Here is a 14,859-nt window from a genome sequence, read left to right as displayed (position 1 = left end):
TTATTAGTATACCCCCGGCCGACAGAACAACCTACAAAGGGGAAAAGTTTTTTTTTTTATTTTATTTTATTATTATATGCCAAATTGCTCCTGACCCCCCTCTCTTTTTTAACATTTATTGCTAAAAGTGGCCCTCAACCCCAACGTCCCCCATTTTTTAAAAAAAGATGGGATTTTGATGAGTCCCCGGCATATTTAAAAGATATAAAAACCACATCAACTCCGACATGTTCTTCGGTTTTATTATAATTCCCCCCCTCATTCCATTTGGGTTGTTTTTTTTCTTTTGGGGTTGATGAGACGGAAAAGTGGTCGGAATTGGCACCACGGGACTTGCCATTTGCCACGTCGGAGCGAAATGCGACACGACACTCTGGTCCAGCATCTTGGACGTCTCTTTTTTTTTTTAGATCGACGTTTGGGTTTCACATGGTCGCCCATCTGAGCACAGTTGACAAGTGCCCAGATGTCCGATGGCGATATCACAAATTTCAAATCCCCAAGAAAAAAAAAAAAGGATTTTCAGACGGAGAAGAAGAATGTCTGTGAGCGACGAGGATAGGCCTAAATGGTTTTATTGCTGCTGCTGCGCCGACCGTGTGTGAGCGCACCAAAACAAATTCAATCCACCTCAATCTCGATACGCCGACAAAAATCAACCGCCGCCACCGTCTACTTTTTAAAAAAAGACCGGCAAAAATGGCATCTTCTAGGGGGCACACACGAATTTTGACCCCAACATTCTCTCCCTCAAGGGATCCTAGGAGGCTCGCGTCTAATATAGGCCCGTCTCCCATTCCATATAGATATTGATAGGCAATATACTATAGTAACTATTTTTTTGTTTTGTGTTAAACCAAACGTTGAAAAAAAGTCCCCACTAAAAGCCAAGGGGGAAAAAAAGGGCACTTTTCTCATCTACTTTTATGGTTATTTCTTCTTGGTCTATTGCCCTTTTTTTGTGTCTACCAAAGAAAAAAAAAACCCCGACCCCATCGCGGAAAGTGTCGTCAAGCCGCTGGGCAATTTACCTATTGGACTGTGGATAGTGGGTGCAAGTTATAGTTTCCTCCTTATTGTTGTAGAGTTGTTTTTCGGGGGGAGAGAAATCTCTCCCAGGCTCAAACGGAGAGAAAAAAAGAAGATTTTTTTATGTCCAAAAGGCAATTGAGTTAGGACAGATAGCGAAAATGGGGGCCGTAGTTTTGTTTTGGGGGAACGAAATTGACCGATAACACGACGGTGGTGATCCGCCTCAGAGCTGCCCACCATCCACACTGTCAATATAGGCGCCGTAGATTGACTATAGACATCTCACAAATCTAAATCGAGCCAGAGAGAGAGAGAGAGGAGAGTCTTTTTCTTCATTTGCCTGGACCAGTTTTCGTTGCCCACCGTTTGCACTTATTTATTGTTTTCCGACCCGTAAAGTGCGTGTGTGTTGAGATAAGCTCTGCCAAGCCGGGGGTGCTTTCTCTGCTGTTGAGTCTCTTAAACGAAACACAAACCATCACGTATAGAGACAGGAAGAAGAAGCGAAAAATAAGAAAAAAAAGGGAAGGAAGTTGGACGAGGAGAGACCTGCTGTTGTCACAACACGCAGAGCAGCAGCAGCAGCAGCACGCACATAGTGATGGCGTATATATTTCTAGGCCAAGAAAAGATTTTCGTTTTTAAGAGCCGGACAAATAAACGGGCCATTGCAGAGTCGTCCCAGCTGTCGTCGGCTTGTCACGGGGGCTCCCGCCGCCAATGAAAACTACCCGATAATACCAACGGGTATAAATATACACACACACACACATACACATACATAATACTCTACGACGTACGATACGCTCAGTTGTATGTCAAAAAAGTTGCCCGTCGAAGGTAAAAACGTTATGAGGCAAACAGATGAATATCTTAGACATTTTGTTGGCACAGCAGCAGGTCCCACCGTCAGGTATTTTTGGCCTGTAATATTCAACTTGTATTCAACTTGTTGCGCATTCTACCATATTTTTTTGAAATTTGAAACGTTCCTTTCTTTTTCCCCCTTCTTTTTTTCCTTATTCCGAGGCCGACATTTTCATGATATTCGATGCCTAATAAATTTTTGGAAAAAAAGGAGCGTCTTTATATAGGCCTGCGCTGGCCAGATTGTGCATGGGGCTCCGTGAGTCTTCATATTTGATTTACCTGATGGAAACGAGTCCCTCCCAAAGGAAAAAAAAAGAACCTTAAACGGGCGTTATCGGTTCACTGGACTTTTTAATGCGTCCGGACAGGCGGAAGATCATTTTCGGACCACTTGGTTTAGAAGCCAATGGAAGACCCAATGTGACATATTTGACTCCTCCTACTCTTGACGTGGTTTCTCCTTTCTTCTTGTAGGAAAAGTTCTCATCAGCCGGCAAACGGACTCGATTGAATTTCTTTTTTCTTTCCCCTATTGTTTTTCTTCTATTAGCCGAGTTGAGGAACGTCATGTTGTGTGTGATGAGCTGAAGAGTGTACTACAAGAACCCCCCCCCCCCCTCTCTCTCCTCAAAACTAAGCCGGGAAAATGTATATTTTTGAAAAATAGAAGAAGAAGATTTAACGCGTTAGCCTATACGTCCAAAGAAGAAGCGCATCAGAACCAGATGGCCTAACGACAACAAACATGGCGCCCCCGGAGTAGAGAGAGGAAACATCGTCTCGAATGTCGTCGTCGTCGTCGTGGTGACCTAATCTTTTCCCTACCCCCCCGCTCAGTTTTTGTGTTGAGAAATTCTTCGACATGGAAAAACCAAAAACTGAAAAAACGAAAAAAAAAGATAAGCGACTGGGCAAAAGAGTCTCATCACAGGGGCAAGTCAAAAAAAAAAGAAGGACATTGGTCGAAAACTGATGGTCCGTCTCCGACGTGACCACAGAGAGAAAAGGGACTTGGTGGGTATGATATCAAAACCATAACTCTTATATACTCAATGGCTTCCTCCTTTTATTATTTTTCCAATCAAAAAAAGTCCCCTCCCCTCTCTCTTTCATCCGCTGGAGTGAAGAAAAAAGACCTGTTGATGGTAAAAACGTATCGTGTGAAAATCTGTTTGGGGGTATCACTATCCATTCCGCTTTTATAGTACCCCAAACACTCGGCGGATCTTAAGGGTCCGTTGACGACATCATCCAGCCCAGCCACTAAAAAAAAGAAGACGCTCAAACGTCGGACATTTGATCCGCACAGTCCGAGTTCTTTTTATATGGCAGATGAAGCCACACGATCCACTCTTTTTTCGTCCAGCTCGTCCCTCATCCAAGTACCGCCATAACGTTCCGTTCTGACGCAATACAAAAAGTTATTTTTCAAAAAGAAGGGGGGAAGGAGAAATTTCTATCATCTCATCTTTCCCATCCGGCCATGTCTATACATCATTCCGGAGCTATCCATACTCTAGAACCCAATGTCTATATAAACCCCTACGTCAAACCCGGGGAAATAGTAAAAAAAAACACGTTAAAAGAATTAAATAAATAAATAAAAAAGACTGGACATGATTTAACGATGCCGATATATCTCTCTGGCCTTTTTCTCCTATTGAAAATCTATAAATATTGTGCTGCGTAAGAGAGAGAGAGAGAGATGTACGATAGAGAGCGGACAGATTCGAGTGCGAACGAATCGAGAAAACTTAATATCTCTCGTTCTTTTTTAAAAAAATTCAATTCTTTCGTATTGTTTGGTTATGTTTTGATTTTTTCCCGATGATCGGCACTGCACGTTTTTCTCTTTTTGAACGGAACTGGAAGAAAAAAAAAACGGTCGAACGAACAAGTTCAAGGGGTTTTTCGCGGAAGAAGAAAACTGGCAGTTTCCGTGAGCGGTTGAATGTTGTCCGTGTGGTTGACAATAGACCACCTCAACGCGATTTGGATGTTGTGTTATACGTGTAGCCTCTCTTTTTTTCCATGATGATTTTGGTCGTTCTATATCTTTAGAGTTATTCACGAAACGGTCCGTCACGAAGCAGCCGTCTTATTTGTGTACACAGGGGAGAGAGATGAACGGTCTTGCCTTTGCCCGCGCCCCATTATCGCCAATGTTTTGACTATGATTCAGAGTTCCGTCTTGTCCGTTTGCCTCCATCATCGCAAGCAACACACACAGAGAGAAAAAGAGGAAGAAGAAAAAATCCTTTGCACGTACCCGATCAAAGGAACAAGCCCTGCCATCACGCCAAGAGTGTTTTCTGTTTGTTTATTTGAAGTGCGACTGGATGTTTTCCCTCTGCTGGTCTCCATCTTCTTCCCCATGAAAAACTCTATAACCGGCCGAAGCTGTGCTGCACAGCTACAGCAACAGCGTCATGAATAACTTTCTAGAGTCTGGCCCGGTTAGCATCTGGTCATCATTTCCAGCTGCGGAAATGATGCCTCTATATAGTGCTGTGTGTGCTCCTTTTTGGGCCGGCACTCGATTAGCACCCGAAAATGTTCCCAAAAAATCCTGTGAAGAAAACGGATCGCATTGGCGACGAGATGACTTGTTAATGAACGCGCTGATTCCTTCCACTTGCCTCCGTATACGGTGGCTGGCCGGCACAGCAGTCACCACAACATTATTGGTGTCGTTGGCAACTCTGTTCGACACGTGATAACGAGCTGCAGTGTGAGAGAGAAGCGAAACAAGTCAAAGTTCACTCGGCACACATTTCTTTTTTTTCTTCCTTCGGGGTTGGAATAGATCGGCGGCAGCTCGTACATGTACAAAACCGTCTGCACGCCAGATGACCGGGAATTCTTCCACCATTTTTTTCTTTCTTTCTTTCTTCCCTCCTTTTTCCGCCGCTTCCTACATCATCCATCAGCTGACGGAATATTCCGCCCAGACCGACACATTGCGACACTTCTTCTCTCTAGTCCTTTTTTTTTTTCTTTTTGGTGGTGTTGTTGTTGTTGTTGTTCCGGCGACATTCCACCTCTTCCACACGTGACACTTCCGACTTGCATCTCTTCCACCTACCGAGGGAAATCGGTGGGAACCGATCAGGATGAGGGTGGACCAAAAAAAAATTTCCTAAAAAATTCGGACCGACATATTTCAAGAATCTACTAGAGGACGAAAGTCTTTCTAATGAACACAAACAAAAGGAGGATGATGATGATGAGCGAAAGAGATCAACACCCACCCGAAAAAAAACAAAAAAACAGACTTCCGGTTTTTAGAGATGGGGGCGAGTTTGTTTTTTGTTTCTTTTGTTTTATTTTTTCGAGAAAAGCTCAAGCAGATGAGGCCGGCCTCATCATCAACACTTTGAAGAATCTGCGGAATGCGAGCGAGAACAAAAGAAGAGCTCGGCCATTTAATCTAAAAAGAAAAAGCCTTGCTCCCCCAAGGTCTCTTCACTTTTTCGAAAAGTTCCATGACTTGAGTTAAATTTTTCTATTTAAAACAACAACAAAAAACAAAGTTGAATTGAGAGTCTTGGTTGGGAGCGGAGAAGATGACGTTGTATTGACACAATGGCGAGCAGGAAAAGAAAAACACGGAACACAATTGAAGCCAAACAAAAAAGCGGGTCGAGAAGAGAGAAGACTTGAAGGGTCTATCAAGGTGATGGGAGTTTAAAGTTGCTGGAGCAGAGCTGGGCTGAGCTGCTGGCTCTGCCCCGTTACGGGCTGTTGGATTATCAACACAGTGAGCTTTATTTTGATTCATTTTGTGGAGAAACTGGCGGGTTCTTCGCGTCGAACCCCGAAGAAATTGTTGATCTTTCACGGGGCGGCTGTGTAATACTTTTGGCCGACTGTCGCCGCCTTGACGGGAGGGATTTCATCAGGATGAATGTACTCTACTTCTTGTACGCTCGGTGGCTGTCATTAGATGCACCACCACCACGGCCAAGTCAACACCCTCGAGCGAAATGCACCTTTAGATATGCATTAGCCCCCGTCGTCGTCGTCGTAGAAGAGAAGGTAGAACTCGGTCGACTCAATTGTGTATCACGAGATGGGGGGGGGGGGGGAAAGCGGCGCAATGACGCCGGCGACTTCATCACGCAATGCCCAGCACCCCTCCAGCTTCTTCTTCTTTCTTCTCAACTAACATTTTGAATAAATAAGAGAATTTCAACGTTCTCTGCAAGCGCTGGTCGTGACGTTCTTTTTCTACCAAAGTGAAGAAATCACGAAAATGTGCACCGAAGGTTACTGGGTCCATTGATGGATAACGGTGTCGGCAAAAACGAATCGGCGTTGCGCAATTCTCTCTCTCCAATTTTTGCGCAATCAGAGAAACTCGGGAGAAAAACAAAAAAGCTCATTCGAACGCGTTTAGCGTTTTGAAATGTCAGCTCTCTGCTCCTATTTGTTCTTCATCATTAGTCTTTGATTAGATCTGCTAGACAAAACGACATGGTGATCGATTGATTCGTCTATCCACAGCTGCACACAGCCAGTCGCCACTTTTTATTGCAACAACCCAGTTCAGGGTGAAATTATTCGACGAATCAAAAGAAACCCAGAAAGGACATTCTCCGTTGTCTGGGCGTCAAGGGCGTGGCGCGTCGTCGCGGTCGTCGTCGCTTCGAGATTTTGATCGAAAGAGACAACCGACTGCCCGGCCGGGGATTTGTGTGTCTGTGTCTGTTGTTGTTTTGGCTTTTTCACGCTCATTGTGAGTGTGTACTGTACAAACACGCACCAGAGGATCAAGTCGAAAAAAGACAAAAAGATTTTGGCTCCCAATGTCGGTGTATGGCGCCGTGATAAACGAGGGAATCAGACTGCTGACACAACGACGTGTTAAAAGGGAACCCGCCAGTTGCACGCAGCAGCCAGTACAGCCTTGTTGTTTTATTTCTTTTTTTCTTTTTTATCCTTACAAAAAAGAAGGGAGGAAACGGGAGGAATTCTTTCTACAGGGAATGTTTGGCAGCGTCGCCAAGACACACTGTGAGGCTCGTCGGTGTCTAATCTTCTCTGCGCGTCGTCTTCACCGTTTGTGTTTGAAAGCGCGTGAAAATTTCTCCCGCCGACGTGTCAGATTGCACTTGGACGCCTCTGACGACGCCGACGCCCTCGCAGAGCTCACCCCACCTCCACCCCCGGCCTCAAAAATAGACCAGATATTGTACTCGAAAAGCCGATAACGTTGTCCTTATGAGCCCCGTCATCTCTTTGCCATACAGCACAAAGTTTAAGGCGTTTCCTATAAAAACAAAAATTTTTTTCTTTTAAAATTTTAAACCAAAATTTTTTCGCGCTCAAACTAAAATGAAAAAGTCTAAACAGAAAGTTCAGTTTGTGTGTGATACATCCGCGTTCACACTAGCGCTAATTGGTTTATCTATTTATGAAGGCCACTCCTTTTTTTGCCCTTCCTTCGCGCGTCCGCTCAACACTATCCATCAACACGCCCGCCAATGTTGTTTGAGCCGTACGTAGTTGTTGTTATTTCTGCGGTTGTTTTGTTTTGTTTTTCTGGTGTTGTTGCATCTTCCAGTTTTTCGGTCCGTTCGAGTGGGTCGTGGACGCACTTGAACTTTTGGTCTTCGGACGCTATCTCGTCATCGGCCGTTTGGATATTGTCCGTCCTCGCCTGGCCCCAAAACCCAAACATGTTTGCCACCCTCCCTTCATCCTTTTTGGGGGTATATCAAAATCAAACCCGCTGTTACTTCTTGTCTTGTATATTGATTCTTCTGCTCCGATGTTAGTCCCGGCCGTGAGATTTATATAAACCAAACCCAGAAAAGCGTCAGCCCAGCTCTCGCTGAAGCGTAAACACCATTTTTAACTGGTCCAGCTGCTGTTGCTGCTGCTGCTAAGCTTCCCCAAGAATTGTTGAGGGGGCTTATAACGGGTCTGAAACTGGCCTTGTGTAATCTGTCGAATTCTTCGGCGCGTCGTGTCAAAAAAACAAACAACAACCCAACTAAAATCTTGGAATAACTTTTCTTCCAATTGGCTGCCATTTGATTACTTTTGATGTTCAAGAAGAAGAAGAAGAAGAGTCTGTGTGAAGCTAACGATGTTTTTTGTTTGTTCTTGTCTTGTCTTGTCACACACGCAGGTTGGCTTCGTCCGGTGCCAGCAGCGCCAGTCTCCAGGAGTTCACATTATTAGCGGCGGCTCGTCGCTCGGCAGCGGCGGCAGCCGCTGTGGCCGCGGCCGGCGTGGGCGGCGGAGGCTCGGGCGGCTCCCACCCGATGAGCATGGGCGTGGGCATGCCGTCGTCCGGCGTCGGCCCTGGTGAACTCCATCCGGCCTACCGGCTCAACCCGTACACCATCGAGCACCTGTACAGCTCACTCCACTCGAGTCCCACGGCCTCGCTACGGGGTCTCAGCCCACTCGACCCTCGAGGTAACAAAAACTTGGCCCTTTTTTTTCTTCTTTTTCTTCTGTGTAACACCGAGGGTTTCGTTCAATTAGTCTCTTATTTCTGGCGCTCTCTCTTTTTCCTCTCTCTCGCTATACAACTCGCCCGACACATTCTTCACCTTTCCTCTTGCGGTCGTCGCCTTAGGCTCTATCTCTCACTAAATAAAGGCATTACACACCATTCCGTAACAAGTAAAAAAATAAGACCTTCGAATTCTGAGGGGGGTTTATTATTATTTTTATTTCTTTCTAGCTTTTTTGATTATTCCATTACAAAAGGCGCAACATCCAAATAGACTAGAAAGGTTTAAAAAAAATATGTATGTATAATTTAGCTCTGGTCATCTATTGATTGTCCAATGGGAATCAACCCTTAATATAGACCCGGCAGGAAAATCAGATGAAAGCGCGTTTTATATTATGAAATTTCTCTTTTCTTTATTCTATTGGATAAGAAGTCGGACAGGGGAAATAATAAGATATATAAGAAAAAAAAAGCAGCAATGAAGTCTTCATCGTTAACTAGTAGGCCAAGTCGAGAAAAAGGGCTGAAGAAAAGTTGGGCGCATAACGCGGCATAAATTTTTGTCTGGGTCCGTCCCGTCGGTGCTGTAATTATTTTCCACCGTCCAGAACTTGGCCATGAAAAATGAGACGGGCCACTCCTCTTTCCTCTCTCTCTATCCCAGCCCAGTCCGCGTGCCTTACTGCCAACTATTAAACTTAACCGGACTCGATTCTAGAAGAAGAAGAAGAAGAAGACAAGAATTTCTCCGACCAACCCAAAGGGCCACTGGTCTCCTCTGCGGATGGACTCCTCCTGCTCCTTCTATTGTTCTTTATTTAGTATTAACGAGCAACTAACTCGTCTCAAACAAAGATCGAGGATTTAGTCTTTTTTTCTTCTTCTGGAGGCCTTTTTTAGCTGTGCAACAGCTGAGAGCTCTTGTGATTATTCCCGTGCGTGCGTTGGTTGGTTGGTGGCTCAGCAGCTCAGGAATAAAACCGGACAGACATTTTTTTTTTCTTCTTTTCTTTTTATGATCGTCTCCTCCTTCTTCGCCTCTCTTGTGTATATCTTTACATCTATATAATAATCTGAGCTCTCATTTATGCAACGAGTTTAATGAGGCGAGAGGGGCTTATATAGCTCTAGCTCTCTGCTGGGGCCAAAGAGGAGGGTCGAATAGTATAGAGTTGGCTGGCCACGACTGTTGTGGCTGCCAGTAGTTTTCTCTCTACACAAGGTGGAAGGTCCTTGCTTCGCTTAACTTTTTTTTTATTGTTATTCTTCCTTAAAAACCCCCGGCGCACACAACACACACACACGCTGCATAGTTAATATACAACGACTGCCGAGAATTTTGGTTTTTAACAACTTCATCTTCTTTGGAAGTTTCATATTTTTCTCCTCGGAGGGGAAATGAAAATGAAAAGAAAAAGAGGAGGTACTATCTATCTATATGAAAGACGAACTGCAATTATGCTAGTATAGGCCCTTTTTTCTTTCAGTGAGGAAGAAATGCAGTAAAGTTATATTTTTTGGCGCAAGACAGCTCCGTTTCCTTATATTGTTTTTGATGGGCGCTGAATTTTTGTAGAAAACTATAAGACGGCGGCGGCTGTGTAAGACTTGGCCGGTTCGACGTGTAATGGACCAACAAAACATACGTCGAAACGTAGAGAGAGAGAGAGAAACGATTACAAAGTAGTAGGACAAGCAACACACACACATATTCACGTTTGTTAAATTCATTTTTTAATTCTTTTTCGGGGCTTCAACTCACTTTTCGAATTACCTTTTTGACGGGGGGGCTGAAGATGTAGGAGGAAAAAGGTAAACGAACGAAGCCAAGCAGAGATTCTCTTGGCTAGAGGAAAACATCAAATGAAAATAACACGGAATGACTAATAATAGACTCGACATCACGGTTAGCACAGCTTGGATGGATGTTGTTGTTGTTGTTGTTGTTGGGGGGGGGGGAGAGAGCCGGGGTGGGATATCCTTGAGTGATTTGGTTCGTGAGTGAAGCGAATGGCAATGTCAAACTTTTTTTTTCTTTTTTGGGGAGCCACTCAACAGATGACAGACTTCCTTCTCCAGAAATCAACAAGAAGAGCAGGACCTCATTCACAAGACTTGAACAACAACAACCCCCGTGGATCTCATCTTTTCCTAGATGATGCCCTGAAGAATTTTGTTTGGGTCTTTTTTTCTTTGTGTTGGCCTCCGTCGTCGCGTCGATTGAGGCTAAACTCTTTTCGTGAGAGAAGGAAAGAAAGAAAGAAAGAAAATTTAAAAGGTAGACGACTCTCTGGCACGCTCAACGACTCTTGATGGTTCGTCGTGTCGAAGCTCGCGGCTGTGTTCACCCCCTTCATCGGGAGGGAATGAATCGTTTGTGTTTGGCTCATCATCCAACAACAACAACAACAGCGCCTGAGAAAGAAATTGAACAGAGCTAGGAGAAAGAAGTGTGTATAGAGAAAAATCAAATTGAACATTTTCGGTGGATGGGCTAGGGACTGAGAGCTAGAGCCTTGTAATTAAAGGTGCAACCGTGTGTTCTATACAGACGGAGAGAGAGAGAGATAAGAGCGAACACGTCGAACTCTGATAGAGACTTGGACTCGGTACTGATGATGATGATGATGGTGAGGAGGAGTAGAGTCGATGATGATGATGGTGGTGGCTACCTGTGCTTTTTGTTTGTCGAATATTATCCTCCACACTCTTTATAGACTGTGCGCAGTCGGAGCAGCGAGGTACGAGCGAGAGCAGCAGGGAAATGGGGAAGAAATTGGAGGTGGCGATGGAAGGGAAAATAAAGAAAAAAGAGGGCGGAACTGTTGTAGATGGAAAAAACTACTTTTTTTTCGGGGGCCAGAAAATAAAATAAAAATAACATGGGACTACTACTACTACTACTATTACGATTACTACAGCCAATTACTAAAAGTAGCTCCGGGGGAGTTGTTGTCGCTGCAGTATACTTGTCCAACTCTACCCACTATACTATATATGCTATAAGGTTAGAGTGGTAGCTCATCCGTGTTCTATATTATATGTATAGACGTTTGCCTTTAGCTGCCTGCTGCCCGTCTCCGTTGCAGTTCTTTAATGAAGACACTACAGCAGCAGCAGCACATAACTGAAAAGACCTTACACGCTCCTTAAAGGACGGTCGGAGTCGCCGTTTGCTGGTCCCAAGTAGCGGAGAATTGGTTCCTGTGTGTATCAGCCCAGGGAAAGTTGTTACTGTGCGCGATTAGCTCCGGCCATCATCGTTAAAAGCCAGAAAAGAACATCAAAAAGCCCAAACTTTACACGGGAACCCAAAGAGCTTTTTCGAACACACACACATACATATGTATATAAGCCGGGCCATTTTCGGTCAGAAAAAAGGCTTGATTGACGCACTTCTCCGTCTCACCATCTTTCATTCGCCCAAGATTAGAATATCCTTCCAAACATTAGTCAAAAACCAACTTCACCAAACGCCAAGAAAAGATTGGCGGGTTGTTTGGGTCGTCATTAACCGAGAAAAGGGAAGAAAAGAAAAGAAACCAAGTGTGAGAGAGTCACCAATGTGTTGACCAGATGTCTTTTTCCACGAAACAACTTAAGGCTAAGAGAAAAAGAAAAAAAGATTCGACGACACAACTTTATTTCTCATTAGGGGCGAACGTTTCTTTAAAAAGTCTCTCGACACTTTGGTGTTTTGTTGTCACACGACCGCAGCTCCGAAATTAGCGACACTGTCACAAATAAAACGGGAAAAACTGGAAATAATTTCCTCCGATTGACGTGGAATTTGAACCGAGTCACTGATACCAGAAAAAAGGTCAAATAGTCTCGACAATTTCCAAAACTGCCGTTGCTAGGGAGCCTATAGCGTTAGATTGTGTCGTACCGTCGTGTGGGTTTGTCCAAATGTGTATACGTCCTTACATAGGAAGTCGAAAAAAGAAAAGAAGGAAGGCGATAATGGTTTCCCATCAGCACGCAGCCTTATAGTCTTTTGTTTTTGGAAAAAATCGTGGAAAGAAAAATGGGAATGAAGAACAAAGGAAGAAAAGAAATGAAAAATTCATTCCCTTCCAGAATTCTTTTTTTGTTTATTTTTTAATGACCGAAATGAAGAACGGAAGTGCGGGCATCCGCGTAATTTCATATCGTCTAATTACGATGAGAGAGAAGGAAAAACCGGGTGGTATTGCCCCCACGATGGTTTTTCGTGATCGTGACGACAATTATTGCCGACGACCAGCAGCATGCAACACACAAACACACAGAGAGAAAATCAACGAATTTAAAACTGTGTACGGCTTACATTGTCTTGTTTGGCGTCGTTTATCCTTTTTCACAAACTTCCGTCCTACTACCAATTTCATCGAGGCAATTTTTATTTGTTATTTGTACTCGCTAACGATCAGAATCGGACCTTCAGTTTATATATAATAGTCCTGGACATTTTCACGGTTTTACTATGTGTACGCGGTGACCACCCAAAAATCCGACACGGCACCCGCATATCCGTCCCATGTTTTGTTTTATTTTTATTTCTCGACTTTATCGCCATCGATCGCTTTATTGGATCATTGCATATGCACACATGAAACCGTAGCCGGTGATGGCGGTGACCGGATTGCATGTCATGTGTGTGTTGGTTGTTTTGTTTATGTGACTCAATTTTACTTAAAAAAACATCTTTTGTTTATCGAATTATATTCAGGTTTGGCCCTTCAACATTCGATCGACTACATGGCCAACATGTCGGTGCTGGGATCACGCATGGGGGAGGTCCACCACTCGCCGTCGCTCCTCGGTTCCACGGAATTACCTTTCTCTTTGGATGGTAAATCAAATAATCATATCATATCAGAATCGTTAGATTTACAACTCAATTTACATCGGGCAAAGAGCCGCGCCCAGCTAAAAAGCCAAAGGCCAAAACTCAATCATGCCTAGCTCAATATCCACCACCACCCCTCTTTCTTTTGTGCTGGGCATCACGATGATCTATAACTTATTCATCGACTGAATAATTCTGCGCCAACATTTCTCGGCATCAATGTAAAATTTACATCTTTTCATTCATTCATTTTCTTTTTTGGTGGGGGTGCAGGTTTTGATCTTGGCTCGCGTTTGGCCAGCCCTCGACCCGCCATCCGACAGAGTCGCAAACGAGCTTTGTCCAGTTCACCTTATTCGGACTCGCTGGATCTGGGCTCGATGATCCGCTTCTCGCCCAATTCTCTCGTCTCCATCATGAACGGATCCCGTTCCTCCTCCACCTCAGGCTCTTACGGCCATCTGTCGGCAGGTAAATAACGGGCCTGTCATCTCACACGATCCGCCAACAGCGGATCGTGTTGAAAATGAATCTAATTGTTTACTTGTTCAACCAAATTCACGATCTTCTTTTTCTTATCTTTCCGTGATTCCAGGTGCACTGAGTCCGGCCATGGGCTTGCCACCTCTGCCGACAGCTCACCTCCAGCAATTGCAGGCGCATCTGATACGGACGGGCAGCCTGGGAGGCAGTTTGGGCGGCAGTTTGGGTGGGCACGGCTCGCCTTTTTACCCTGGAATGCTGCACCAGTCCAGCAACCAGCCCCACCAGTATCCGCACAATCTCTTCCAGTTGTCTGGCTCGGGTCTGGGTCACCATCCGCCACCGATGAGCTTCGGCTCTCACGGCCATCTCAACAGCGGGCACCACACCAGCGTCAAGCCCGAGTACGAGGCGGCCAAGAAGGAGTCGCACAATCCCGTGTCCAGCACGGTCGACTCTGAAACTCACATGGAAGTCGTCAAGATGCGCACCAAAATCAAGAAGGAGCCGATGGCCACCGCTCCCGCCGCCGCCGCTGTCGTCCAGCCGCCCATGTCCAGCAAGGACAGTCACCATCACCACCACCATCACCACTTGCACAGCGGCGAGCCGATGGACGACGACGGTCACGACGGTTCCGGCGACCCGATGAAGGACGAGCCGGGCGATTTCATCGAAACGCATTGCCACTGGCGCGACTGCGACAAGGAATTCGCCACGCAGGACGACCTGGTCAAGCACATCAACAACGACCACATTCACGCCAATAAAAAGAGTTTCGTCTGCCGCTGGAAGGAATGCTCCCGCGAAGAGAAACCCTTCAAAGCTCAGTACATGCTGGTCGTCCACATGCGCCGACACACGGGCGAGAAACCTCATAAATGCACGGTAGGTCAAAATCAAAAAAAGAAATGTCGATGAACTTTATTAATTCATTTTATTTTTTGGGGAAAATAGTTTGAGGGATGTTCCAAAGCTTATTCCCGTCTGGAGAACTTGAAGACTCATTTGAGATCACACACGGGCGAGAAACCTTACATGTGCGAATTCCCAGGGTGCAGCAAAGCATTCAGCAACGCATCCGACCGAGCCAAACATCAAAATCGAACCCATTCGAATGAGGTGCGTACAAATAAAATTATTATCCATTTGGTTTGTCATTTTAATTGAT

The 14,859-nt window shown here is 45.0% G+C and overlaps 1 protein-coding gene across 3 annotated transcripts in view; it reads left to right on the top strand.

The window, feature by feature from the left end:
• The window catches only part of LOC124340627 (zinc finger protein GLI4-like), a 40,804-nt gene that overhangs the window by 21,765 nt on the left and 4,180 nt on the right, over nucleotides 1–14,859 (top strand). For all 3 annotated transcript variants that reach the window (XM_046793197.1, XM_046793198.1, XM_046793199.1), the window contains 5 exons: nucleotides 8,039–8,331; nucleotides 13,086–13,208; nucleotides 13,479–13,676; nucleotides 13,801–14,576; nucleotides 14,646–14,810. In XM_046793197.1, the coding sequence (XP_046649153.1) occupies nucleotides 8,039–8,331; nucleotides 13,086–13,208; nucleotides 13,479–13,676; nucleotides 13,801–14,576; nucleotides 14,646–14,810 (1,555 nt within the window). The remainder of the gene's footprint in view (nucleotides 1–8,038; nucleotides 8,332–13,085; nucleotides 13,209–13,478; nucleotides 13,677–13,800; nucleotides 14,577–14,645; nucleotides 14,811–14,859) is intronic.

The sequence above is a fragment of the Daphnia pulicaria genome, chromosome 5 (genome assembly GCF_021234035.1).
Source record: "Daphnia pulicaria isolate SC F1-1A chromosome 5, SC_F0-13Bv2, whole genome shotgun sequence".
Lineage (NCBI taxonomy): Eukaryota > Metazoa > Arthropoda > Branchiopoda > Diplostraca > Daphniidae > Daphnia > Daphnia pulicaria.
Note: the sequence above shows the minus strand (reverse complement) of the source record. Positions and strands in the feature narration are given on the sequence as shown.